We start from the raw sequence: 27,690 nt of genomic DNA, 5'->3' as shown, positions 1-27,690 counted from the left end.
TTCGCTGCAGGCACCTGACACTGCAGGTGACCATTCTAGTATAGAGGACAGTTCCGGCCCCCTCCAGCCCCTGGAGAGTGATGCTTGCTCTGCTATGTGGGACATCCCCAAAATCTGTGGAAAGAAGCACTTATAATCACCTCGCTAAAGAATATTTGTTTATTTATAATTATTGCTAAGTAAACCTCTCTTTAAACAGGAACATAAAATCACAGTAGGGCTTTGCACAAGTGGACTCTCTAAACAGTTGGTTTGTATACACGTCAAAATAAGTTAGAATGGAATTTGTCCGGGAGTTTGAGTCACTGGGAGGCCGCAGGCCCCTTCTGAGAAGGTTGGGGAGGGGTGAGGACAGGAGCCTTGCAAGGCCACCCCAGCTCCACCAAGTTGTGCTCCGCTCCTCTTCACTTTGCCCAGGTACAAGGCACAGGGCAGGGGCGTTCAAGTATGGGACCTCGTGGAGGGCCAGTGCTGACATCGGCTGGGGAGAGCGCAGAGCCCCCACACCAGGCCAGACCTTCTCCCTTCGGTTTCCAAGACCAAGGGCACTGCGCTGGCGGGAGGGAGGAGGAGGTACAGGGTTCTTTTTGGTACCAGGGGAGAAAGACATTGTGGGAAGAGGTAGTTTGCAGGGGCGATACCTTCTGCTCAGCAGGAGAAAATGTCTTGTACAGTGACGCCGCAGTCACTGCCACCTGAGGGTCATCATGGCGGGCACCTGGGAGGCTGGGGGCCTTGGGGCCTAGGGAGCCACACTGGGGCCACTGTGTGTCCACCCCCAACCCCACCTGATCTCAGTCACCCTGAGGCCTGGCTTGGTCCTTCACTTAGGGAAACAGCCTTGGGGGTATAGCTGCATTTCAACTGGTCTCCCCAGTCCAGCTGTCCCCACTCCTGGCTTCACCTGTGCCTTCAGGGACAGCCCTGCCTGCCCCTCCCCACCTGAGGCCTCAGGAGGTGAGTGGGCGGGAATCTGGGTGCCCTAGAGTTCCTGAATGTGCTATTTCACCGCCCTGGGTCTGTGGGCTTCTGTTTAGGGACAGGAGCTGGTGTGGGGATGGGGGATGAAAGCAGGTGGGCTAGGGAGGGGGCTGCTGGCTAAGTAGAGTCAGCAGCCCTGGCCACTGTGCGTGGTCTAAAGCTGTCACCAGCAGGAGGGGCTGGGCAGGTTGGAGGGCTGCCCGGCCTCTGCCTGCCCTGTCTCCCACCCGGCCTGCTGAGGCTCCCTGCCAACAGCTGCGCCTTCTGGGCCAGAGCATCAGTCCCCACTGAGCCCAGGTCCAGCCCAGCCGGGCTGCTCTGGGTGGGGAGGCATGAAGCACGCACAGCACGCAAAGCTTACATTTGGAAAAAGAATGCTTCTCCTTGAAAAAAGAACAAGTGACACAGAGTTGGAAAGAAAAAAAATAATAATAAATTACCTTCAAAATACCCCCATTTAGTAAAAAAAAAAAAAACAAACTCCCTCTATGGTCTTCATTTTCCTTTTTAAATATGTTACTCTTTCCTAGGAGCCTGAGGACTCTTGGCTAACCCCACCCTCAAAATGCACACCTGTTCTTAAGAAACTACTTTAGTCTCCTTCTCCCACACGTGGCCCTTGGCCTCCCTTGAGGACAGTCCCTCTTGGTCCCCAGTGAAGTCTTCACCCTGCCCATCCTCTGTGTCTTTGTTAGAGTGTGCCTAACACAGGTGTGTCTACATTTTGTTTGGTGGGGGACCCTGATGTGGTGCCCTAGCCCAGGACAGAATGGATGATATTTGTCACGATTCACTTCAGGGGCACTCACTTCCAAACAGGGCTATAGGACAGGGGTCTTCTGGGGACCATCTGGGAGGGCACTAGCTGGGGGCTGGGCTCCTCCAGCTTTCCTGCAGGCCAGGGCCACACGCATGCCCAGGAGGTAGAAGGCAGAGTGCCCTGCCTGGCTGTCTGGTGACAAGACGGGGAAGGGGACTTCTGGCCTGGGCAGGTGGGGTGGGCAGTGCTGACCAGCAGGGGAAGAGCTCAGGCATCCCTAGAGGCAGGAGTTGGTCCAGGAAAGATACAGGCCTGGTTCACGGGATCTCTTCCTGCAGTCCAGGACCTGTGGAGAGTTCTGCTGGGCCCGAGGTGGCCTGAGACACCCTGCCAACCTGTGCCTTTCTCTCTCCTGCCCACAGTAGCAGGCCAGAGACATGGAGGGGGCCTCCTGGTTTCTCTTTCCTTGCAGGGATGCCTGGGCCCGCACCTGGCTCCCAGCAAGGCCAGTAGTACAGTCTCCATTTGGTCTGTAAAGGTCCCTAGTGGTGCAAATGGGGAGGGAGGACTGGGGACGGTGGGGCAGTAGCTTGTTTCTGGCTGCAGGAGGCGTGGCCTGCAGCACCCGGGTCTCACCCCCACTCCCCGAGGCCTCCTCCCCTGTGCTGGGTGGCCGGGCTCCCGCTATAGCACGTTGTAGTAGGCCATCTCCTTCATGGCCTGCTCGGTGAGGGCGCTGGCCTCTGCACCGCTGTCCACACCGGCGTAAGTGTAGGCGCTCTCCTCAAAGTCCTCCATCTCCTGCTGGCTGTCGAGCTCAGAGGGGTCAGTGCCTGCCAGCTCCATCATGGGGTCTGCAAGAGAGGGGTGCAGTTAGGCCTGGGGGTCCTTGTGGGGGGAGCTGGTCACCCCATTTCCCAGTGACTGCTTCCATGGGTCCCTAGCTACCTCTTGGCCCTCCCACTCTGGGGAGCCCCAGGTTCCTCGGGTTCCTAATGCTGTGTATACAGGGGTGGATGCTAACAGTGAAGTGGCTCAGGCAGAGACCCAGGCCTGGCCTTGAACTTCTTCATGCTTCCATTGCCCTTTCTAAGTCTTCAAGTCCTTCTCAATCCTCAGTGTTTCTCCTTGGTCACTTTGCTACAAGAAAACCTGCTATAGTTTATCATGTCTCTGCAATGCCACTCATTTAGCACCAACTGCACACCAGGCACTTCACACATCTCATCCAATGATCACAGCAACCTCAGCTGGCAGATCCAAAGGCTGAGGTTCAGAGAGGTTAATCAGCTTGCCAGAGGTCACCCAGCAAGTACTGTTGTTTTGAGCTGCTGTGCTGTTCTGCCTCAGAGCAGTTTGTCCTCTGACCTCTTGCCAGCATTAGTGCTTTAAACCAGTTGTACCCGGTGGTATCCTTGAGACTGGCTCTCCAAGGACAAAGACACACCCAAGGTAGGTTAACAAGGCTTTGTGGGAGGCAGAAATGCTAAGAGGCCTCGTGATTTTATCAAATTGGAATCTTATAAAGCTCTTTCTGTTGTAACAAAAGCCAGACAGATTACTCCACAGAGGGTGGCCCAAGGTGTGATCAGGTGGCCCCAGAGCCTGGCTGGAAGGACTGTGGCTTAACCCCTAAGTGTATTCTGCCCTGTCCATTGAGGAGATATGGTTTGTGTTGGGGGTTCAGCCCCAGCTTGTGGGGGACAGCTCTGACAAGGCCAAGGCAAGACTCGTCACCCTGGCACCATTGACATCATGGGCCATAGTTCTTTGTTTTGTGGAGCTGCCCAGGGCATTGCAGGATGGCCTCTGCCCTCTAGATGCCAGTGGTGTGGTGCCAGTGTGACAACCCAAATTTCTCCAGGGGCCAAATATTACCTGGGAGGCAAATTCACCCCCAATTGAGAACCACTAGTCTAAGAGTAATCCCACCCCCTGCCAATGAATGGCTCAGGAATTGGCATGTGAGCTAATTCTGGTCAGTGGTTCATGAGTAAATATCTGCTAGTAAGTCCTTAGAACATTCACACTGGTTTCAAAGAGCTAAGGGGAGCAGGTGCTCATTCTTCCACTGGATGAGAGCAAGGAAGATCAGTTCTTTCATGGCCACTGGCAGCCATCTTGTAACTATGAGGAAAAACATCACAGGTAATACTGTGGACAGATGATAGGAGTCTATCCCCGATGTCACTGTTAAGGATCTCCCATCTATGAAGATGGCCTAGACTTGGTTTCTTGATTCTCCCCTTCTTGTTTAAGTTAGTCTGCATGGGCATCTGTTATTTGTTCCCAGAGCATCAGAAACACGCGAATCTTCCTGACCTTATAAAATAATGCGAACGGTCACAACTCTTAATAGGTTCTAGGCTGTTTCCTCCTCCAACCCCAGCACCACATCCTCATACAATAAAGCATCCTGGGAAACTATATAACATCCCTACTTTATGGAGTCTATTATTGTTCCTATCCGGTCCCAGGGAATAGTTTAGCTTTTTCTTTTTTCTTTTTTTTTTTTTTGTGGGTGTTGTGAGTACTGGGGATTCAATCCAGAGCTACTTTTTATTTTTCATTTAGGGCCTTGCTAAGGTGTTGAGGCTGGCCTCAAACTTGCGGTCCTCCTGCCTCAGGCTCCTTAACCGTGGGGATTACTGTCATGGGCCACACTGCCCCTGGCATACAGTCCAGCATTTTAACAAGGACATCATTCCACCTCCCAAATAACAGCCATGTAGTTTATGGGTGATCCCACCTAGAACACAGGCTGCCTTCTATGCAGCATCAAGTCTGGGCTTCTCAGACCCAGGCTGTATGTGAGAAGCAGGCGGCCAAAGCCTCCCTGACTACTGACCACACAGGAGCTTGCCCCTTAACCACCCTTCTGTGGGCAGGGATAGTCTTTTCATGGCCCAGTTTGTTCTTTGTTTCTTCCCAGTATTGGGGGTTGAACCCAGATGTGCTCTATCACAGAGCTACATGCCCAGCCCTTTTTAGTTTTCATTTTGAGACAGAGTCTCGCTAAATGGCTTAGGGCTTGCTGAATTGCTGAGCCTGGCCTTGAACTTGTGATCCTCTTGCTTCAGGATCCTGAGTGGGATTACAGGTGTCCACCACCCCGCCTGGCTGGTCCCAGTTATTTCTATAAGGGCAAAGTTGGCTCTGGGCCCTTCTTGTGGGAGTTCCACTATAGGAGCTCAAAGTGTACTGGCTAAGGAGCCACCCAAAGTGTTTTAAAATATTCTGATCATGCTGGGTGCAGTAGTGGACACCTATAATCCCAGAGACTAGAGGCTGAAACAGGAGGATTACAAACTTCAGGCCAACCTTAGCAATTTAACAAGGCCTTAAGCAACTCAGCGAGACCCTGTCTCAAAATGAAAAATATAAAGGGCTGGGGATGTGGCTCTGTGGTAGAGTAATGGGGGGTTCAATCTCCAGTGCCCAACAACAACAACCCTGATCAAAAGCCACATTCCAGAATCTGTAGGGTCTAGATTCAGGCATTTGCATTTTTAAAGCTCCTCAGGTGACTTCTAGTGAACAGCCCAATTCAGAACCAGTTCTGTAGGGTCTAGATCAAAGGTTCTCAAAATGAGATTCCTAACCAGCAGCTTCAGTAGGACCTGGAAACTTGTTGGAAATGCACATTGTCTGACTGCCACCCCAGACCTCCCGAATCACATACTGTGGGGGTGGGGCCCAGCAATTTGTTTCAACATGCTCTGGGGAAGATTCGGAAGCATTACATGACTTAAGTGCTTCTCAACTTCGCTGTGCAACAAATCACCTAGAGGCCTTTTTGAAAGGCAGATTCTGACTGTGCAGGTCTGGGGTGGGGCCAAGGGTCTACATTTCCACTGAGATCCTGAGCAATGCTGATGCTGACTTTCTGAATAGCGAGGGGCTACAGGGAGCAGACTTATGCAGCAATGGGCTGGGGATAGGACTCAGTGACAGAGCTCTCGCCTAGCATGTGGAAGGCTTTGCTTTTCAGTCATGCTTCCCCAGAGCACCACAAAACCAATAGCCAAAGGGTTTCATCATCACCTAGTGGAAGCAGTCTTACTGGACTACTGAAAAACAATCCCAGAGAGTCACCTGTTTCTGCCAGAAATCCCAGGTCATTCACTGGTCAGTGGTTCACAAACCAAGGTCAGAGTTACTGCAGCCATTTCTAGGTGAATAACCCCTTAGGGTAAGTCAACTCACCTGGCTACTGCCCAGGCATATGCTGGCTATTTTGCCTCAGCAGGAGCCCCAGAGAAAGCTCAAACTGTAGGAAGAGCCTTCATGAAGTGCCTTAGGCTTCTTCATTCTTAATTTTTAAAGCCACCCTATCCACAGTGAATCCAGAGACTAATGGTCAGCACTGTGGCCTCACAGAAGTGTTTTTACTACTGACCAGTGCTAAAGGGAGAGGCTATTGTTAACACTTGAGGGTGTTTCATAACAGTTTCTGAAACTTCTGGCAACTGCTGAAATGTAGGCTCCTCTCTGGAAACTTCTCCCAGATTTTAATGGCAGGATCATCTGTTTCCTGAGTTTGTAGGTTACATTCTCTTTGGCAGGCCCTGAGAGGACTGTGACCAATTGTGTTACACTCTTTGCCTTGGCTGCTTGGAAGCCCAGCATTCTCTGAATGCCTATAAGATCTCCCACGGTGCACTTAAAGTTGTGACCTCACTGTGCCTTTCCTTATTATTTATTTATTTACTGGTACCAAGGGTTGAATCCTGAGGTGCTGAACTACTAAGGCACATCCCAACCCTTTCTATTTTGAGACAGGGTCTTGCTAAGTTGCTAAGGGTCTCGCTAAGTCTCTTGAGGCTGTCTGGAAATTGTGATCCTCCTGCCTCAGCCTCCTGTATCACTGGGGATTACAGAAGTGTGCCCCCATGCCTGGCTCCCTTATTTTTCTAGTTAACCGTTTTCTCCCCTTTGTTATTTCTTTCACATCCACTTATATCATTATCATTATTGTTTTCGGTTCTGGGATTTGAACCCAGGACACACTCTATTACTAAGCTATATATATCCCTACCTCTTTTTACTTTATTCTCAAAGTAGTCTCGCTAAGTTGCTCAGGCTGATCCTGAACTTGTGATCCTCCTGCCTCGGCCTCCTGAGCTGATGGGATCACAGGAGTGCACCGCTATCACATGCAGCCCCACCACTTATTTTAGATGTCATGGTAATGAGACAGAGCGTCTCCCACCCCTATGGTGTTGTGGTCTTGTGGGAGGGAGTTCCTTAACTTCTCTGCCCTTCTGCTTCTGTATCTTTATACCGGGGATAATAACAGAGTCAGCCTCACTGCGAGGATCACGAGTTACACAGCACTCAATCAATGTAAGTGATTATTTTTATTATTATTATTGTTTTTTGAGCCCATTTAAGTCCTTGGAAGAAGACATAAATATCCCATCATTATCGCCATGATGGCCCTCCAGGGTCCCCCCCCCTCCAGACCTGAGCCCACCCCACTGAGGCCTCAGCCTTGGTCAGCCTCCCTGCTCCCCTAACTGGACAGGAGGCTCCCGAGTGCGCCATGCTGGTGTCATTCCTGCTCTGTCCATTGCGCACAGCCCACCCACCTTGGCTGTCCAGGCCGATGTCCATGACGCCATGCTTGACCTTCATGTGCCGGCTCAGGTTGCCCTTGAGGTTAAACTTGCTGGAGCAGTAGGGGCACTTGAAGGGCTTGCTGCCAGCGTGCAGGTGCATGTGGCCCAGCAGGTTGTACATGCGGTTGAAGGACTTCCCGCACACCTGGAAAACACCACGCTGGTGCCATCAGCCTGCAGGGAGCCCACCTGCCCGGACCCGCAGCCCACTCCTCCTCCACAGCTGAGGGAGATCCCTATTTGCTACAGCCAGCGCTCCATCTGTCCTTTCCCATGTGGCTATGGAGGCCTAAGAGGCAGAGAAATGTCACTCCTGCTGGTCCCTGTTCCTGTGGGGACCACTCTTTCTAAGCTGAAGGGTTAGATCTGTGCTGCATAGAGTCCCAGATCTGGGCCCTTTCCGTGGCTGCACCATGACCTTCCCCTTCTCCCCCGCTCTCCAGATATACAACCTGAGCGGCATCTGACCCCCACCTGCCCACCCCAGCCTCCAGAGCCAGGGCAAGGCTTTCCCCAGCTGGGGCACCCCTTGCTTGCACTGGCCGGGCTGGCTGCAGGTGGGCCACAGTGCTGCAGCCAGTGGACCCCGGCCACTGTGGAAGGTCCCAGTACCTTGCACTTGAATGGCTTCACGGGTGAGTGTACAATCATGTGGGTCTTGAGGGTCTGCTTCTGCACAAAGGTCTTGAAGCAGATGTGGCACTGGTAGGGCCGGACGCTGGTGTGGATCAGCATGTGCCGCTTCATGTTCGCCTGCAGTGTGAATTCCCGGCCACACACCTCGCACTTGAACTCCTTCACGCCCTGCGAGGGGGTGGGAACAACGGTCAGGTATGGTTTCTGGAAGCGATCCTGGGTATAGGGGTAGGTTTCAGGGCTACAAGCATTACATAGGCATGGGTTCTGGGAAACGGCTCTTTCTGGGAGGTATTCTGAACAGGTACCTTTTACTTGAAATCATGAGAAGAATGACAGGGCAGGGCCACTTCCTCCAGGAAGCCTTCCAGTAAAAGGCAGAAATAGGCTGTGCCCTGCTCCTTATCCACACTCCTGCAGCCTCCTGTCCATAGCAGGTGCATAGCTACATCTGTACCAATGTGTGGAGGCAAATGTGTTTTCATTCAGTCACTCACTGGGGGACTGTTCCCCAGGCACCTGGAGGCAGCACGCCGCTAGACATCAGTGGTCAAGAGGATGTGGCCTGGTGTCATGGACTGTGCTGCTCTGCTCAGTGCTGTCTCCTGGTGGTCTTTTTGGTTCACAGACCCCTTTGAGAAAATGATTAAAGCTATGCGCTCCCTGGAAAAACGATAAGCACTCAGGTTTGCATAGAATTTTGAGTTCTAAAAACATCAGAGGTCATCCACTGACACTTGACTGTTTTTTCTAGACCTTTCTGGAGATAAAAGCCACCATCAGTTCCTGTCCAATTTCCAGCCTCTTGAGTCCTTCCCTGCCTGGAGAGTCTAATCTTGGGATTGGGGTAGCCCAGGACTTTTTATTTATTTATCTATTTTTGGTGCTAGGGATTGAACCCAGGGGCACTTAACCATTGAGCCACATCCCCAGTCCTTTTTTATTTTGGAACAGGGTCTCATTAAATTGCTTAGGGCCGGGCTGGGGATGTGGCTTAAGCGGTAGCGCGCTCGCCTGGCATGCGTGCGATCCGGGTTCGAGCCTCAGCACCACATACAAACAAAGATGTTGTATCCGCCGAAAACTAAAAAATAAATATTTAAAAAAAAAATTGCTTAGGGCCTTGCTAAATTGCTGAGGCTGGCCTTGAACTTTTTTTTGGTCCTCCTGTCTCAGCCTCCTGAGTCATTGGGATTATACGTGTGGGCCTCCACACCCACAGGATATTTTATTCTTGTCAAGTCCCCAGGTGATTTATCACTGATGGGTTTTGGGACACTCAGCCCTAGGATTCATAGACTCTAGGGAAAACCGTTTTATTTGGACTATCAGACATGCTTCCCCAGAGCGTGACTCTCAGAGCAGGAGGGTGCTGGGCACACGGGGGCTGTGATCTATGGTCTGTGGAGGAATGTTAGGTTGGATGTTGAGAGCTGTTCTGTCTTTGCTGAGTAGGTAATTTAGGGGGAACTCAATGTCACAGCTGCCGTTCCAACTATTTATCTGTTACGAAGTTTTGTATTATAATTTTCTCTTTTTTTTTTTTGGTGCTGGGGATCTGACCCAGGGCATGTATTACAATTTAATGGTCTGGGTGTGCCTACCTGTAAACCCAGCTACTCAGGAGGCTGAGGCAGGAGGATCATAAGTTCGAAGCCAGCTGGGGTAACATAATGAGACTCTGTCTCAAAAGATAAAAAGAGCTTGGGGGCGGGGTATAGCTTAGTGGTAGAACACCTCTAGGTTTAATCCCCAGTATCAGGAAAAAAAAAAAAATTAATGGCCCTTCATCTTGTTTTCTTACAGACAGGGAGGGTTATGGCTGTGTCCCTTTTGAGAAACTATAGGTGTGTGTGACCACCAGGGGGCCCTGCCACTCAGGAGTTTGTAAGCACATATTGTGCACATTTAACAAAAATTCAGGCAATAGGGATGTTTTGAATCAGGCTTTCAGCTTTTCTTCATAGTATTATTATTATTTTTTTAACTTTGTGGATTTGTAGGGATTTTGAAGTCCTCCACTAGATGAGAAAGATGGCAAATACAGCATATGTACCATCACCTTCTACTCTCTCCCTTGCAGACATTAACAATCAATCATGATTTTATCTTCAAGCCCAGATTTAGTTTCAGACTCTTTTACATTACACTTCAGGTAGCTACTACCAACTGGCTGGAGGAGCCCCAGTAATAGAACATAGCCTGCACTAGCAGAGAAATTTCCCAGGGTTGGAGAAGCCTGGATTCTTAGCTTGGCAGGCTATTTTTTCCTTCCACTCACTGTCCACTGACAGGTAAGGTCCCAAGTTTGACCTGGATTATCACTACAAGCCGATATTTAGGGAGAAGAATGAGCTCCATACACATTCAGCTTTAGAGGATTAAATTGCTGGATTCTGGTGAAACCACAGGTCAGCCAAATACTACAGCAGGACCGTGGGACCTGAGAGAGAGGCTTCATTCCATTTGCCTGGACGTGAGCCCTCTTGGTGAAAATGATGTGGTTGAAAGGTAGGGGTGCTGGTGGCCTGAAAGCAGGAAAACGAGGGCAGGTCAAGGTTGGGTCTAGAGATGTGGTAAGTCAGAACACGGCTGCTCAGTCTTCCACCTTCTCAAACCACTTTGCCTAGTGTAGATATATTCTAGAACCACCTGTACTTTTCCATAATAAAAATTTCCTTTACATCCATTCTCCTTTTATAATCAAGTCTATCTGGCCTATTCCTAAAGGGAAGTCACGGGTTTTGACATTCTTTAGTAACAAACAACAAGCAGCAGAGGATGCTGTTGTGCCTGTCTCCCAGTGATGTCCTGGCCTCTTTCAGGCCTTAGTTCTCCCATCCAGAAGTCAGGAAGGTTAGGCTACTTTTGTGATTCCCACACTGTGTTCTTCGGGGGTTCCCTAAACTTTTCTTTCCAACCCCCAACCATTTTAAGTTTTTCCTTTTTTTACCCCCAAGATATTAGGATTAAACCCAGGGCCTTGTACCACTAAACTATACCTTCAGCACTTCTTTTTTTTTTTTTAATTTGAAACAGGGTTTTGCTACATTGTCCAGGCTGGCCTTAAACTTTTGATCCTCCTGCTTCAGCCTCCCAAGTTGCTGGGATTACAGAGGCACACCACCACTCCTGGCCAAGTTTTACTATTTAAAATAATAATTTCAGGACCAGGGATATAGCTCAGTGGTAGAGCATTTGCCTAGCATGTACGAGGCCCTGGATTCAATTCCTAGCACTGAAAAAACAAAACAAAACAAAACACTAAACTAAAAACTAATTTCAATTGTATTTTTCTTTAATATCCATCAAGATAAATCCTTCTTTCCTTCCTTTTCTTTCCCCACCTCTCTCCCTCTCTCTCCTTCCTTCCTTCCTTCCTTCCTTCCTTCCTTCCCTCCCTCCCTCCCTCCCTCTCATGGCCCAGAGCTTCATACATGTTAGGCAAATGCTCTCTATCACTGAGCTACATCCCCAACCCTATCAAGAGAAATTTATAAATACAAAAATAAGAAATGTCCACCTGAGTTGCACCTAAATTGTCTCAACCAGAACATTGAGAAGTCCTGAATGAATAAGTGATAGGAGTATCAGGCACTGTGGTGCATGCCTACAATCTGAGTGATTTGGGAGGCTGAGGCAGGAGGTTCACAAGTTTAAGGCCAGCTTGGGTAATTTAGGGAGGCCCTGTCTCAAAATAAAAAAAATAGAAAGGACTGGGGATGTAGCTCAGTGGTAAAGTGCCCCTGGGTTCAATCTCTAGAACCAAATAAATAAATAAATAAATCACAGATAGATAGACAAATAAATAACAAATAAAAAAACTGGCGGAGGGCCGAGCGGGACAGGCAGGCTCACCTTGTGGGTGAGCGAGTGCTGCTTGAGGTGGTGGATCTGGCTGAACTCCATGCCGCACTCGGTGCACACAAAGGGCCGCACGTTCTGGTGCTTCAGCATGTGATTCTGCAGCTGGCTGCGGTAGTGGAAGGACTTGTCACACTCGAGGCACTGGTAGAGGGTGGGGCCCTGGTGGGAGGCCAGGTGGCGCTTGAGCTGGGTCAGGGTGGAGAAGTCCAGGCCGCATTCCACGCAGACGTGGCAGCGGCCGCTCTCATGTTTCACTTCGTGGGCCTTGAGCTCGCTGGGGTAGGCAAAGCCACGGCCGCAGAAGTGGCAGCTGTAGGGCTTGACCTCGGAGTGCAGCAGCATGTGGCGCTTGAGGTGGCTGGTCTGCGTGAAGGCCTTGTGGCACACCTGGCACTTGTGTGGCCGCGTGCCCTGGTGCGTCAGCAGGTGCGTCTGCAGGTGGCTGGGCTGCTTGAAGAGCTTGCTGCAGTGCGGGCACGAGTGCGGCTTGATGCCGTTGTGGCCCAGGATGTGCGTCACCAGGTTGTACTTGGACGTGTAGGACTTCTCGCACATGCGGCACTGCCAGCGCTTCTGGCGGTCGCCTGCCTCCACCAGGTAGGAGTCGTCGATCTGCACGTTGATGTCCAGCCGATCCAGCTGGGCCTTCTTGTGGCGCTCCACTGTTGAGCCTGCCGCGTCGGCCTCAAACTCGCTGGCCTCCTGCCACACGAAGCCCTGCTCTGGCTTGACAGGCTCCGGGGATGCCATGGTGGGGGCTTCGGGGTCGCTCAGGGGGGCCAGATGGGGCGGCTCAAACCCACACTCGGCGGGCAAGGCCTCTGGCCCAGGCAGCGCCATGCTGGGCTCGGGGAAGCCGTCTCGGGACGGGTCGGGGAAGTGAGGGTTGTACGGGGTCACATCCAGCTCCGGCCTGGGAGTTCGGGGCAGGTGCCGGAGCGTCCGGGGCTTGCGGCTGAAGGCGCTGAGGTCGATCATCTTGACAGCGCTGCTCTGCACCAGGGCTTCGCAGCCGCCACCGGCCACCTCAGTAGGGGCCTCTGCTGGGCCTGCATCCTTGTCGTCACCAGGCACGGAAACCTCATAGACCTCCTGCTCCTCTTCCTCCTCCACCTTCTCAAACTTGACCTTGGGCACCAGCCGCACAGGGGGCCGTGTCTTCCGACGTGTGTGCTTCTCAAAGGCTGCCTCCACCTCCAGCACCTCCTCCTCTGCCGGCTCTTCCAGGGCCCTGCCGTTGCAGGCCAGCTGGTACACATCGGGTCCTGGTGGCCCAGGCTCCCCTATAGACGCCCCAGACAGATCTGGTCCTAGGTCCGGGTAGAAGGCCTCGGGGCTTATGGTGGCTCCAAAGAGCTCATTTTCTGAGACCAGGCCCAGTACAGCAGCCTGAGCCAAGGACAGCACCACCACGGCATCCGTCTGTGTCCCTGAGTCCATGAAGCCCTCCATCCCCGGCAGCTGGCTAGGAGGGCATCGCTGTGGGAAGAGAGGGGTGCGTTAGTACCCTGGTTCAGTGCTTCACAGACAGACTCAGAGTGGACAAGGGCTTGGCTGATTTGGGTGTGTCTGGCCCTGATGTCTTTCTACTCATGTCTTGGGAAGAGGACACACTTGTAATTATGGGGAAAGGTGATACCCTCTGTATCTAACCATCACCTCCATCTCTCTGTGGGCTTCTGGGTAAGGTTAGCTCCCTCATTGACCTTGGTCTTCCCATCTGTAAAACAGGGAGGTTAGATTTCCTCAGTAGTACTCTAACTGCCCTGCAGGTCCTTCAGTAAGTTCTCAAAAGCTGGGTATGGTGGTGCATGCCTATAATCCCAGCCACTCTGGAGGTTAAGGCAGGAGGATCACAAATTGAAGGCTAGTCTAAGTAACTTAGCAAGAGACCCTAGCTTAAAATAAAAATAAATAAGTATAAAGGACAGGTTATAGCTTAGTGGTAAAATGCTCTTGGGTTCAATCCCCAGTACTGAAAAAAAAAAAAGTTCTCAGAAACCTGATTTAAAAATGCTATAATAATAATAATAATAACAATTATTATTATTATTATTATTATTATTATTCTGCTACTTTAAAAATAATGATCCTACTATTTTAAAATCCACCTACTCAAATGCAATATGTACCACATCCTAACACACTCAACAGCCCCACTGGCCATGCTGCCAAGATAATTAATTTTGCACAGACCTTGAGACTGTACTATGAGGTGTTAAACAACTGTCACCATTTGTGATGGCTTGGCTGTATAAATGAGAATTTTTTTAGTACACATAGGGCAAAAACAAGACAACATATAAAAATAAATGAGGTGCGGAGGTTGGTCTCAATGATTGACAGCCACCCTGGCGCTGAATGCCTGTGTCTACCACACAGGTCATTGTTTTTCTTGATTAGCCAAATGTGATACATTTAAATATCTAAATTTATACTGATGAAAACAGAGCTTTTGTCTGATTTATACATTGGAGTTGCATGTTAGATCTGATGAAAGAAGGGCTCCCTGATGGTGAACATGCTTGAGTCCACTGTCTGACTTGAATGTTAAACTTGCTTCCAGGGTCACGTTGATGGTCTCTGATCTAATAGGTTCTTGTAAACAATGCCAGAGTGCCCACCTGCGCAGGTACAAACCCAAGTCAGGGCTTCCTTCCTTCCGCAGGCTCCAGCTGCCTCCCTATACACCTGCTCCCCAGCAGCCCAACCTTTGCACACTAGTTCCCCACAGGGGGCTCCATTTCCCCAACCCACTGAGCTGCAGCAGCTTCCTAGGGGTCCCTCAGGATGCACCTGGGGCCCTCCCAGCCCTCTGACCACACTAGGCTTCCCCAGAACCATGGTACACCAAGCAGCATGCCTGTGGCTGTGCGGCACCTCCTCCTGGACCTCGGATACTCATGTCCCTGTTCCCTGCCCTGGCTCACACCTGGCATAGCCACCAAAGGAAGGGGAGCAGCACTCCTGCCAGGGACAGCCCTTCCTCAGGAAACTAGCCCCAGGCCTGGTGCTGCCCTTCCCCCAGGCCCAGTGGAGCTTCCCCTTCCTGAAGCTAAAAATACCCCAGACAGGAATTTAGCGTCCTTGAAGCAGTCACTAAAGATTCAACTATTAAGCTTAGAGTGCGGCTCTCACGGAAGGGATCTGACAGAAGGAATCTTAAGTAGGGGTCTCAGGGTTCATCTGGAACAGTCTCGGGGAGCCTAACTCTCCTAGAAGAGAAGGATCACTCTTCTAGGAATCAAGTTCTGTCTCCATTGCTTACATGTGACTATGCAAAGTCACTTCTGCACCTCAGTTTCCCTGCCGTGAAATGGCGTGAAGCTGAGCGCGAAGGTGCACACCTGAAATCCCAGTGACCTGGGAGACTGAGGCAGAAGGATCACAAGTTAGAAGCCAGCCTGGGCAGTTTAGCAAGACCCTGTCCCCAAATAAAATTAAAATGGCAGGGGGCTGACTCAGTGGTACAGCACTCCTGGGTTCAATCCCTAGTACTGCCCTCCCCAAAAAATAAAAAAAGTAAGGTAGAAAGGTGTGAGAGCCTGAAGGTCATAACCTTGGGGAAGGGACTTAGTTAATTGCAAAGCTATAAACCAATGTAAAGAATCACTATTTTTCTGTCTGCCCAGATCTCTGGAGGAAGCCTTTCCTGAAAGAAGCCACAGAGCTGAGATACTCTCAATCTCAGGCACCCAACTCAGCAAATTTTTGGTGACTCTAAGGACAACAACTAGGAACTAAGAACTTGTGAACTCATTTATGCAACAAATATTTGGTAAATTCCTGCTATGAGTCAGGCTTGTGCTTGGAGAGAACAAGATGAACGAGGCAGGGTTCCTGTCTCCACCGCTGCCACACCTGGCACCCACCAGTGCCAGGTTTCCTGAGCAAGCTGGGGGCACTGATGCCTCCTGTCACAGTGACCTGTCTCTGAGGCATTACCCAGCAGCAGCCTTCACATCTGCTGTGACTTCAAGCAAACAATGCACTCAGCGTTTTTTTTTTTTTGTTTTTTTTTTTTAAGACTTCCCCAAAGTCAGGGCCAGCAGAGGATGAACTGATCATCAATAGGGAAGCCTAACTGGGCGCAGTGGTACATGTCTGTAATCCTAGTGGCCTGGGAGGCTGAGGCACAAGGATCACAGGTTCAAAGCCAGCCTCAGCAACTTGGAGAGGCTCTGAGCAACTTAGTGAGACCCTGTTTCAAAATAAAATTAAAAAAATAATGAAGCCTAGGTTTACCTTGGGCAAGTCCCAACCCCTCCCTTCCTTCATTTGCACCGGGGATTGAACCCAGGGGTGCTCTACCACTGAGGTACATCCCCAGCACTTTTTTTACTCTAGAGGTGGATGAGAGAGCAGCAGAGTTAATCAGTCCTGCCTGAGGGACATGGAGTACAGGTCTGCTCGGGATTCCTACTGTGAATCATGTAAATGACCATTCAAAGTGGGCCCTTCTTTGGCCCCAGGACTGGGGAGATAAACCAAGCCTGACGTGTGCTTTTGTTGTTGTTGTTGTTGTTTTGGTACCAGGGATTAAATTCAGAGATGGGTCACTGTGACAGGAGGCATCAGCGCCCCCAGCTTGCTCAGGAAACCTGGCACTCGCCCACTGAGTCACATCCCCAGCCCTATTTTTATTTTATTTAGAGACAGGGTATCACTGAGTTGGTTAGCGCCTTGTTTTTGCTGGCTTTGAACTCATGATCCTCCTGTCAGCCTCCAGAGCTGCTGGGATTACGGCTCTCGTGCCAGGGCACCTGGCAGGAATAACATTCTTACGAATATCTCATCAGTGAGGACAGAGCAGAGTCTGTTCCCAGGTCTCTCTGGCCCCCTGCTGGCCTTACTGGGCTCAGGTGTCCATCTCTGATGCCACAGTTGTGCAACATAGGAGGAGGTCACATCATGGCTCTGAGCTTGGCCTCCTCTGCTCTCAGGAGCTGCCCTGGGTCACTAAGAACCAGCAGAAGCACATGAGTGAGACTTGAAAACCTGCAATATGAAGCCTCATTCTCCTCCTGGCTGGCCCCCTGAGGGCAGCCAGAGCCCCTCCTCAGATCTCTAGGTCTACCAGTTGGTTGAGCTACTGCCCACCTGGCCAGCAATCCTTCTTTTACACTAGACAGACACTCGCCAGAGCAGACACACATTACCCTGCAAGTGCAGATTTAGTGGATGTGTCCATGCTGCCCAGTCTCCTGCCATATAGGCTGTACGCCTGTGTGTGTGTGCGTGCGTGTGTGTGTGTGTGTGTGTGCATGCAGAATAGGCTCTGTAGAGGCAGAGGCTAAGCGAAGTAAGACGGGGAATCTAATTGACCTGCATTTTGCATGCATGTTTCTCACACACAGAAACAGCAGAAACTGTCCTTCTCCCCTGCTCCCCTGGGCAGCCTTTTGGTTGGCTTCTTCCCACTCCCGCTAGTTCCTTCTCACAGGCCTCTGCTTGGTGTCCTGGTCCAGGGCTGCCCAGGGTAGGAGAGCTTGCCAGGTGCCATGCTACCTGTAAGCTACTGCTGTCCCACTCAGCCACAGGCCAGTGTCATCTGCCCAGGGCCTCCTGGTGGCACCTCCCTCCTGGGGGCAATGCCTCTCTCCACTTGTGGGGAGGACTCAGAACAAAAGCTCCTGACCATGTCCAAGGGAACGAAGCTGGGAAGGCCTGGGCTCTCCCATAGCCCGGGCTAGTGAGATGGGGGTGTCCATTAGCCGACCCGGCTCAGCCTGGGTCCCCAGGGTGTGGAGAAAATAAATGTTAAAGGCGGAGAGATGGAGAAATACAGTAGCTGCCTGAGTGTAGATGTGCTGGGAGTGGGGGAAGGGAAGCCATAAGAGGGAGAGGGAGGGAGGAGGAAGAGGAAAGGAGGGAGGGAGGGAGGGAGAAGAAATGAAGAGACAGGAAAGGGGGGCAGCGGAGGAGCCTGAGTGAGGAGGAGGGAGAGAGAGAAAGAGAAAGAGGCCAAGGAGGCAAAGAAACAAAGGCAGGGAGGGGGAGGGGCCGGAGGCGACCCAGGAAGCCCAGGCTGCCCTATTTCCCAGGGCTCAGCCTCACCCCCTGGAGCCAGAGGGCCAGGCCAGCTCTTGGGGAGGGAATGAAGTCTCCTCCTGAGTCCTAGCAGAAGACCTTCTCCAACCCCAATAGGGACCGAGGCCCCAGTGTCTCACTGTGACTCCATCTATTGCTTTGCCCTTTCTCCTTGTACTATGGTTCCTGTAAACACTGATAAAAAAAATCCTGTGACCCCGGGCAAGCCCCAGGCAAGACTCTGACCCCTCAGAGTCTCAGTTTCCTCATCTATGAAAAAAGCACAAGAGCCTTCTTGGAACCTGGAGGGTGTGTCCACCCTTGGCCTAGCTGCCTGTCACGTAGGGTCCTCTCCTCAAGATGTGACAGCACCTCCGCTCATCTCACACTCCCTGGTGGAGACCCCTTTCACACCCCTTCCCTGAGAGCAGGGAGGTTTAGGCAGGATCAAGGACACATACGGTGGCAGGCACCTAAGACCTTGGTCTGACTTAGGGTTGGGGGAACAAAAGCCATTTTGAAGGACAAGCCAACAGGACTGGGTGAACATTTGGATATTTGTAATTCCCACCTCCAGGGAAATTTCAAAAACCATCTGAAGACACAGGGGTGCTCTGGGGCTTCAATGAGGATAGACAGTGATGGATTTAATCTGATGAATATTTCCTGGAGGCCTAGTAGGTGCCTGTTTCCAGATGCAACCTCAGCAGTGAGCAGGGCTTAAGCTAGGAGGCCAGGTTTTTTCTCTGGTCCCCTTCACTGGGCCTTGAATCGCCAGGTCACTCAGAAGCTGCAGTCTTGGGGCAGGGGTTGTAGCTCAGTGGTAGAGCGCTCGTCTAACACATGCGAGGCCCTGGGTTCGATCCTCAGCACTACATAAAATAAATAAATAAATAAAGATACGGTGTCCAACTAAAAAATAAAAAAAAAAAAGAAGAAGAAGCTGCAGTCTCCACTCCCACATCAGAACCACTGCCTGAACACGCATTTATTGAACATCTACCAGGTACCGGGTCATGTATACAGTAGGGAGCAAAACAAAGCTCTAAACCTCCAGGACTGACCAGGAGTGAGCTCAGCCAACAGTGAGGCAGCAGATCTCTGGGAGGGGGTGCTGCAGCTCTGGGGTGGGTGGGGGCAGCTCAGGACCCACCTGAACAACAAGAGGGAGGAGCTCTCACCACTCTGCACTCCAGCGCTGGGGATGTGGCCCTGGCTTCCCTTTCCGGCTTCTGTCATTAGTTGTACTACTAGGGGTGGAGTGGCTCTGGGCCTTGTACCCCTGGGAACCCAGGCCCCTGGGATTAGAGAGGGGAACCCAGAGTGAGCGGCCAGGAAAGGGAAGCGGAAGTTCCAGGGTGTAGAAGGTGTAAAAGCGCTCCTGGGACTCCATCTGGTCATGAAACCCCCCTCTTTGTTTCCTCTGCTGTCCTCACTGTAGACTTAAAGGTAAGCTCTGCGCACAACCCCAGAAAGGAAGAGGAAGTGAAAGCTGAAAGAAAGCTGGGAGGCTTGTGCAAACCTCAGGGCTTCTTGCAACAGCCTCACTTCTGCCCGGGCGCACAAGGCCCCGACTCAGCAGTGAGAGGCCCAGGGGGGCTGGGGCGGCAGGACAGGGTGCGGGGAGTGGGACCAGGGGAAGTGCGTGAGACTCTTCCTTATTGGATTCTCTCTCTGTCTCAGCTTCCGCTTTTCTTTGTGGACAGATTTGCTGACGCCTGACACCAGGAGTCAGAGTGGCTGGGTCACCAACCCCCAACCACACAGGGTCTGATGCTCACTACTGTGTCTAACCCCTTCTTCTTCTTCTTTATTTTTAATTTTATTTATTTATTTTTTGAGACAAGGTTTTGCTATGTTGCCCAGGCTGGCCGCAAAACTCCTAGGCACGAGTGATCCTCCTGCCTCAGCCTCCTGAGTAGCTGGGATACAGGTGTCCACCACCTCGCCCCACTCAGCCCCATGCTTTTTTTTGGTTCTGGGTATTGAGCCCAGGGTGCTCAACGAGTGAGCCTGAGCCCCAGCCCTTTCTATTTTTTGAGATAGGGCCTCGCTAAGTTGCTGAGGCTGCCCTTGAACTTACGATCCTCCTGCCTCAGTCTCCTGAGCCACTGGGTTTACAGGCACTTACCACCATGCCCAGCTCAGCCCCATGCTTTTTAAAAGATAAGAAAACAGGCCCAGGCTGGGGAAGAGGCTGCTCCGAGGTCCACAGGGGGATGGTGGTGAAGCATGGACTGGAAGCAAGGGCTGTGGCCCAGAAGCGCCCCTCAGCCCTGCGGCTGGCAAGACCAAGTTCCCATGCCTCAGCCTGCTACCCCAGGCTGTCCCCAGTCAGGCTCTGTGGTCCCTCTGCACCTCACACACTGATACTCCCTGCTGCGGGCCTCTGCACGGGCTGACTCCTTGGACAGGATGACACTTCTTCCCTTGCTCTGGGTGAATTTTCCTACCCCTTTGGGGTTTAGTGCAGGCACTGCCTCTCCAGGAAGTGGGGGCAAGTCAGGGCCCTCTTCCCCAGACTGAGAACATGACTGTGAAAGTTAAAATATTTTTTGCTGCTGGGAATGGAATCCAGGGCCTTGCACATATTGGGCAAGAACTCTACCGCTTAGCTACATCCCCAGCCTGTAATGGTTAATTCTATGTGGCTAAGCTGTGGTGCTCGGTTGTTTGGTCAAATTCATCTAGATGTTGCCATAAGGATTGGGGGTTTTTAGCACAGTGGTAGAATGATTGCCTAGCATGGGCAAGGCCCTGGGTTCATCCTCAGCACTGGAAAGAAAAAAAAAAAAAAGACCAGGTAGATGTTGTTGTAAAAGTATTTTGTAGATGTGATTAACATCTACTTTATAAAGTAAAGCAGTAACCTCCCATAATGTGGGTGGGCCTCATCCAATCAGTTGAAGGGAAGGCCTTAGGATAAAAAAAATTGCTGTTTCCCAGAGAAGTATTTCTGCCTCAAGACTAACATACAAATACTGCCTGAGTTTCCAGCCTGCTGGCCTGCTCTACAGATTTTGGACTTGCCAGCCCCCACAACTGCATGAGCCAAGTTCTTAAAATAATTTTTTCTGTATACACACTCTCACACACTACTGGCTCTATTTCTCTGGAGAGTGCTGACTGGTACAATCATGTTGATTCAAAATCATATCTGTTCACAGGTCCTCTCCACAATGCAGACAGTGACCACAGGGGCACAGAGAAGGTCTACCAAGGGAATGCTGAGAGAAAGAAACCAGAGTGGGGAAGAGGAAAGGGATGGAGGAAGCTGTCAGTCACCAAAGGACCAAGAGTGAATGAATGAATGAATGAGACCTAGAGGGCCCCCTCCATGCTAAGTGGTGTGCTGCCTCTGATCTGAAGTCACTTCAGAAGCCAGGGGCCCTGGATCCTCCCACCTGACAGTCCATGCACCTGAGTAGACATGTCATTTTCTTTACTGTAAAGGAGGGACCCCTGGCTCTCCCATGGCAGGACAGTGGTCTCACTGAAGACCCTTTGCCTGAGCTACCGTGGCAGCGTACCCTCAAGGCTGGTCTTGGAATCTTCACCACACGGCTGGAAGGAGCTTTGGGGACCCTCTTGTCCAATGTGGTCGTTTTAAAGACATGGAAACAGAGGCCCCAAAGCCACATTCCCAGCATAGGAACTCTTGACCCTAGCACATTTATTTTATTCCATCTGTGCCAAACATGGCGGCCCTGTCCCACTCGGCCTCCCCGGCCAGGGTGTTCACCTTCTGTGATCTGGGGGCTCTGAGCGGGGCCTGGTGGCAGGTGGGGAGTGAGGGTCCCCGCCATTCAGCCCTCCTGGAGGAAGTATCTTGGGCTCTCAGGAGTTTCACCGCATAGCTGCGCCTTGCCCCTACCTGCTAAAGCAGTCCCCCAGGGAGAGAGGAGGGAGAAAGCACCATCCCACCCTGTCCCTGATGACGCCGCCACCACTTTCCATCAGGCTTGCAGTCAAGGCTAAACACTCCACCAAGGACCTATGCAAACTTGCTTGGCTGATCCCAGCCCTCATGGCCACTTCACAGCGAGCTGCTTGCCCCCTGCCCTTCATGCTCCAGCCATGAGAGCTTCGTTTATTTCTTTTAACATTCCTTGCCTGCCTGGGGCCTTTGCACATGCTTGGAATGCTCTTCCTCCTTCCTCATCCTTGTGCTTTCAACTCGGGTATCACAACAGGTCCCCCAAGTTCTCGGTAGCTTCAGGTTTAATATTTTCTTTACTTGGATGTCATGATTTTTTAATGATTGGTTTACTGATTTGTTGGTACAACTACTTGCTTAATATCTGGCATTCCAGTGAGAGGATGGCTCCCCAAGGGTAGAGGCCCTGTCTATTTTGCTCACCTCTGCATCCCTAGCAGGGTACACATAGAGACTGAAATGCTGCCCTTTTGAGAATACCCATACTCAAGGGCAAAGGAAAAAAAAAAAAAAAAAGAGGCCCCTTGCTGAGCCCAGCTTTGGAAAGCAGCCAGATGGAAATCATCCGGTCTGGACTTCCTTTCCCTGAGCTTCAGGCTGGGTTCCTGTTTCCAGGGGGAGGACAGCAGGCCTTGTGTTTCTGCAAGTCTCCTAGCCCCTTCTCCAATTCCAGAAGCAATAAGCATGTCTGTCTCCCAAACGAGGACGCTATCCCGGACCCAAGAATCACCAGCTTAAAAATGCAACAGGGAAAAAATGAACAAAACTTTGGTTCACAAGTTCAAGGGACAGAGATAAGAATCACAAACGAAGGAACAACATGAACATCTTTGGGGTCTGGTTCAGGCCCTGTGAGGAGCACATGATATTTCTAGTCCTCTGAGCAGTCCCTTGGGGGTGGGAAGCATCACTGCCATCTTACAGATGTGGAACCTGACGCAGTCCCCAGAAGCAGGGTGGGCAGGGCCCCCACCGGGTCTGCCCAGGGCCAAGGCCCAGTGCTCTCCCCTGCACCAGCTCTTGGTGGGCATGGACTTTCTGGGTCACGTCTTCCTCCTCTGTCAAGCTCAGTGCAGACCCAGGAGATCTCCATGGCTTCCCTTCCTCCTCACCAAGCTCATCGCGGGTCCCTCCCTCGCTGAGCCCTCCGCCTTCTCCATCCTGTCTTCCTCTCCCTCCATTCCTCCCCTCTTCCGTTTCCGTGGCAACCCCATCCTCCGCTCTGCCACTCGGTCCTGCGTTCCCATCTCATCTCTTTCTTTCCTCTTTCATCTCTCCCCTCTTCGCAGTGCAGAGTCCAAATCACCCTGTGTCCTTTGCTTCTGGCCTCTAGCTGCCTTTTACTCTCCTTTTATCTCCTTCAATGTTCTCTTGTCGTCTCAGGGCGACATTTATTTATCTCTTAAAAATAAAAATGAAAAAAGAAAGGAAGGGTAAAGAAACCCCATTCCATCAGCCCTGGCTCCCCCACTTCAGTCCCCATCTCCTTTCTCTTGAGTCTTCTCTAAGGGTCAGAGTTTCCACAGTTACAGAGAGGAAGGAGCTCGCAGAAGGGACCCCCTGCCTGCCTCAATGAGGGCTCCTTATTGACCTCACCTGTGAAGGCAGAGAGCATGCGGGCAGGAGGCTGGGCAGGGGAAGGCTCACTGGGGAGGCACCCTAGGGAGTGGCTCTGCTTCCTAGAGATGGGGTGAGGGCAGAAGCCAGAGCCCCCTCTCAGGACAGAGCAAGGACAGAACCTACAGCATGGTGTAAGCCAGTCCTGGAAGCCCCCCATGACGCTGCCTGAGGCAGGAACTCACTGCCATCCAGGGAAACCCCAACTACACAACTGTCTCATGGCACCTCTTTGAGGCCCATCTTGCTTTGTGGGACTGAGACACAGGGCATGGCCCCAGGCAAGGCTCTCAGCAAATCCTCAGAGTCCCCCCAGTTCCCAGAGTGGTGGGAATCATCAATTCTTCAAAATCCACTCTTCAGGCCGCGCATGGTGGTGCCCGCCTGTAATTCCAGCAGCTTGGGAGGCTGAGGCAGGAGGATTGAAAGTTCAAAGCCAGCCCTAGCAACAGCGAGGCCCTAAGCAACTCAGTGAGACACTGTCTCTGAATTTTTTTTTTTTTTAAAGAAGGGGGCTGGGCGTGTGGCTCAGTGGTTAAGTAAGTGGTTCAATCCCTGGTACCAAACAACAACAGAAACCTCTCTTTAGGATTGGGGATGTAGCTCAGTGGTAGAGCATTTGCCTAGCACATGTGAACCCTGGATTTAATTCCCAGAAGTGGGAGATTAAAAAAATGGTCCTCAATTGCCTCTGAAAAAAGGAAGCGCTCACGCACCCATAAGCTCTAATAGCCACCTCTCTGTGCCCCCTTAGCTTAAGGCAGCATTAAGGGTTGCCGGCTCTTTATAGTTATTTTCAGCCTTCATTTACTGAGCTCCAGCTATGGACCAGGCACATGATATAGGCTGTCTCGAGAAAATGGACATTTTTATTTTCATTTTACAGATGAGCAAACTGAGGCTTGCTGAAGTTATTATTTCTCTAAGTCATACAGCCCGTAAGAGAGACAGGTGAGATCTGAGCCCATGACCATCATGTTCTTCTTGGTTGATGCCATTCCCCCCCACCCACTTCCCTGGGAGGAGTCAGGTCACATCAACCCCTTGCCCAGGCTCCCGCTGGCTTCTCCATTGCTCTGTTTAATCTGGACTGATCAGAAATGACAGGAGAAACAAAGGTCCGGGAACAGATTTACTGCAGAAAATAAAGCCAGCCGATTATGGCTGTGGCCTCAGCATCTTGAAGTGACAGAGAGAATAGATGGGCTGGTGGAAAACGGTATCAAGTCCCCTAGGAAACGTAAGTCACATGGAGAAGAAGAAAGGGCCCTGGATCTTCAGGAGCCCCATGGGCTGTGTGAGCATCCAGCTGTGGCTGGAAATGTCACTGTGCCAGGGAGGAGGCCATGGCATCCGTGGTCCCTAAGTCCTGGACTCCAAGGGCCCAGCTGGAGTAGCGGCCTAGCCTGTCCCATCGATGCAGCTGGCAAGGCTCTGCCCCAGGATGCAGCAGGGTCCAGGACCCATAGAGGTGCCAATGACATGATAGCTCCATTGTTCCCCTAAAAGGCTGGCCCAGCACCTCAGGGACCCCAGGGTCAGTGCTCAGTGAGAAAGACAGGAAGCAGCCAAGGGAAGGTGATAGGGCAGGAAGCCAGGAAGGACTGCTCCTCAATCTGCATATGAACACAGGGAAAGGATGGTGGCTCTTAGCCCAGCAGGCCTGCCTGTCCTCCCTCCCAGCTGCTGTCACTCTGAGCTGTGCATCCTTGGGTAAGTTCCTCAACCTCCCTGGGCTTTGTTTTCCTTGTTTGTAAAGGGGGACAATAGTAGGAAAAAGGTCTATCACATATTGAGCCAGGCCTTTAGGCCAGGTGTACATCTGAGGATGTCGTGTATATAGACAGAACATGGCATCTTGACAACATTTTTCAGAGGAGGAAACTGAGGCACAGAGGAGAATGACTTGCATGAGACCAACAGATAGGCTGGAGAATAAGTGGAGGCAGGTCTAACTCCAAGGCCTGTGCTTTTATAATAAAGGAATTAAGGGAAATAATGGGTTTGTAAACAAGGCTGGCCTAGAGTAAGGTCTAAGTTAATGGGAGCTATTGCTGCTGCTGCTATTATTAATACTATTATTCATATCATTGTCCATTCTCAGAGCCAGGCAGGTGCTGTGTGTTGGTGGGGCACAAAGATTGCCAGTCTCAGGGACTTTACAATTTGTTTGGAGATAAGATTAAGACCCATAAAACATCTAAGCATGGTGGCTCACACCTATAATCCAAGCAATTTGGGAGACTGAGGCAGGGGAATTGCAAGTTCAAAGCCAGCCTCAGCAACTTAGTGAGACCCTAAGCAATTTAGTGAGACTCGGTCTCAAAATAAAAAATAAAAAGGGTTAGGGATGTGTTCAGTGGTTAAACAACCCTGGGTTCAATCCCTGGCTCCCCAAACAAAAAAAGAACCCAAAAACAGAAGTGCAAAATATCAGAGAGGAAATAATCACGAAAGGACAAAATAACTTTGTTGTTTTTTTTTTAAACTTAAGGAATCAGGAATGTTCATCCAGGAAAAAAAAACCCAGCACTTTGAGAGGCTGAGCACAGGCTGCAGAATGAGACTGCGATCTGGCCCCATTTACCCCACGCTGGTTAGTGTGGGCCTCAGTCACCTTATCTGAGGCATGGGATAATGGTACTCAGTTCCAGACCTGTTGGGAGGTTGAACTGAGCCCATTAGCAAATTAAGAATGATCTGTGGTGCCCATTCCATGAAGATCGGACAGAGGGACTTGAGGAGGTCTAGCAACAGAAGGTTAGGAAGTGCCCACTCCCCAACAGATCCAGCAGTGACGAGGACCAGTCCAGGAGGCACGGGATAGAGAAGAGAAGGTAAAGAGAGGACAGAAGAGCGGCCATGAGGTGGTGCATACCTGGGGAGGTTGAGGCAGGAGGATTACAAGTTTGAGGCCAGCATCAGCAACTTAACAAGACCCTGTCTCAAATAAAAATTAAGAAGGGCTGAAGTCTAGTTCCGTGGCAGAGCACCCCTGGATTCAATCTCCTGTACCACACACACACACACACCCACACACAAGGCAAAAGAGCAGTGGACGGAGAAGGTGCTGAGGATGGAGGAGAAGGCAAGGAGTGTGGCCTGGCACACAGTCCTCTCTTTTCTCCCAGCTACCAGTGTGACTCATCCTGGAGCTCCATCCCCACAGAGCCCCTGACAGCGCTGCCTTCCAAAGCCTGTGCTGTAATCAACATTTATTTTGCAGTCACCCACACACCCAACTTGAGTCCGGATTTATGCCAAGAGAGGAGTAAAGAATGTCTTTCTCATTCACGTAATGCCTCCATGGATCTCTGGGGGGAGGGACAGCTGGTGCAACACTGTGGCTGATAGTGTACACATGCAGACGTCAGCCACACGCGGCCATCCACACAGGCTATAATCAGTGGCTGGCAGGAGCAACTTCCTTGGTCACCTAGAAGATGGCACTTTCACGCAGTAAGCAGAGGGGGTAGGACCCATGCAAGGGATGGAAGCACATGTACCTGCACTTGACCCTGAAATCTAGCTGGGGAAGGAACATGCATGCATGAGAGAAGAGGTTCATGGAAGTCAGGAGGAGGAGGGACGTGGAGCCATATTAAGGGGCATCCTTGCCAGGTGCTGCTGGGTCTGCACCTTACCAGGAGTGAAAAAAGGAGGCGGCAAAGGGAGTCTGTCTTCGGGGGGGCTGGAGGAGAGTAGGGCAAGGGTGCCTGGAAAGGACTCTAGCAGGTCCCTGAAGGGCAGGTCTGTGTACCTCAGAGGGGAAGTGCCCAAGGTGGCCAGCTCATTCCAGAGTGGGAACTGGTTTCTTCCTCAATCTGGATCACAAAGGATGACGCTTAGGAGCACGAGGGTGGTGCAGGATGATGGGTAATGGGCCACGTGCTGTCACCAGATGCTGAAATTCAAATGTGCAACCATGTCCTAAATGCCAAAATGATTTTAGCAGAGGTGACTAGTACCAAACAAATGTCTGGCCTTCCCTACGCTGGGTGTGAAGGTTTCCTTGTGGCTTTCCCTATTGTGGGGTCACAGCGTTTTCAGGGCAACCCATGGGATATGGGGTGGAAGCTCCTGGCTCAGGGCAACTGGGGGCTCTAGAGTCAGCTTGGCGCTTCCTGGCTGTGCAATCTTGGGCAAAATCCTTCATCTCTCAGAGCCTCCGTTTTCTCAACCATAAAATAGGGAGAGCAGCTGCTTCTCCCACAGGATGGTGGGAAGATTAAATAAGATAA

At 51.2% G+C, this 27,690-nt stretch overlaps 1 protein-coding gene across 3 annotated transcripts in view; it reads right to left on the bottom strand.

Annotated features, from left to right (window-relative positions):
- Window positions 1-145: 145 nt before the first annotated feature.
- The window catches only part of Znf710 (zinc finger protein 710), a 71,146-nt gene continuing 43,601 nt past the window's right edge, over window positions 146-27,690 (bottom strand). For all 3 annotated transcript variants that reach the window (XM_046437509.2, XM_046437515.2, XM_046437499.2), the window contains exons 2-5: window positions 11,857-13,344; window positions 7,975-8,166; window positions 7,333-7,507; window positions 146-2,595 (exon numbers count right to left, since the gene is read on the bottom strand). In XM_046437509.2, the coding sequence (XP_046293465.1) occupies window positions 2,426-2,595; window positions 7,333-7,507; window positions 7,975-8,166; window positions 11,857-13,317 (1,998 nt within the window). In that variant the 5' untranslated portion in view covers window positions 13,318-13,344 and the 3' untranslated portion in view covers window positions 146-2,425. The remainder of the gene's footprint in view (window positions 2,596-7,332; window positions 7,508-7,974; window positions 8,167-11,856; window positions 13,345-27,690) is intronic.

The sequence above is a fragment of the Marmota monax genome, unplaced genomic scaffold, assembly GCF_021218885.2.
Source record: "Marmota monax isolate L192 unplaced genomic scaffold, Marmota_monax_Labrador192_F-V1.1 WCK01_AAM20220418_F8-fsc00005, whole genome shotgun sequence".
NCBI lineage: Eukaryota > Metazoa > Chordata > Mammalia > Rodentia > Sciuridae > Marmota > Marmota monax.
Note: the sequence above shows the minus strand (reverse complement) of the source record. Positions and strands in the feature narration are given on the sequence as shown.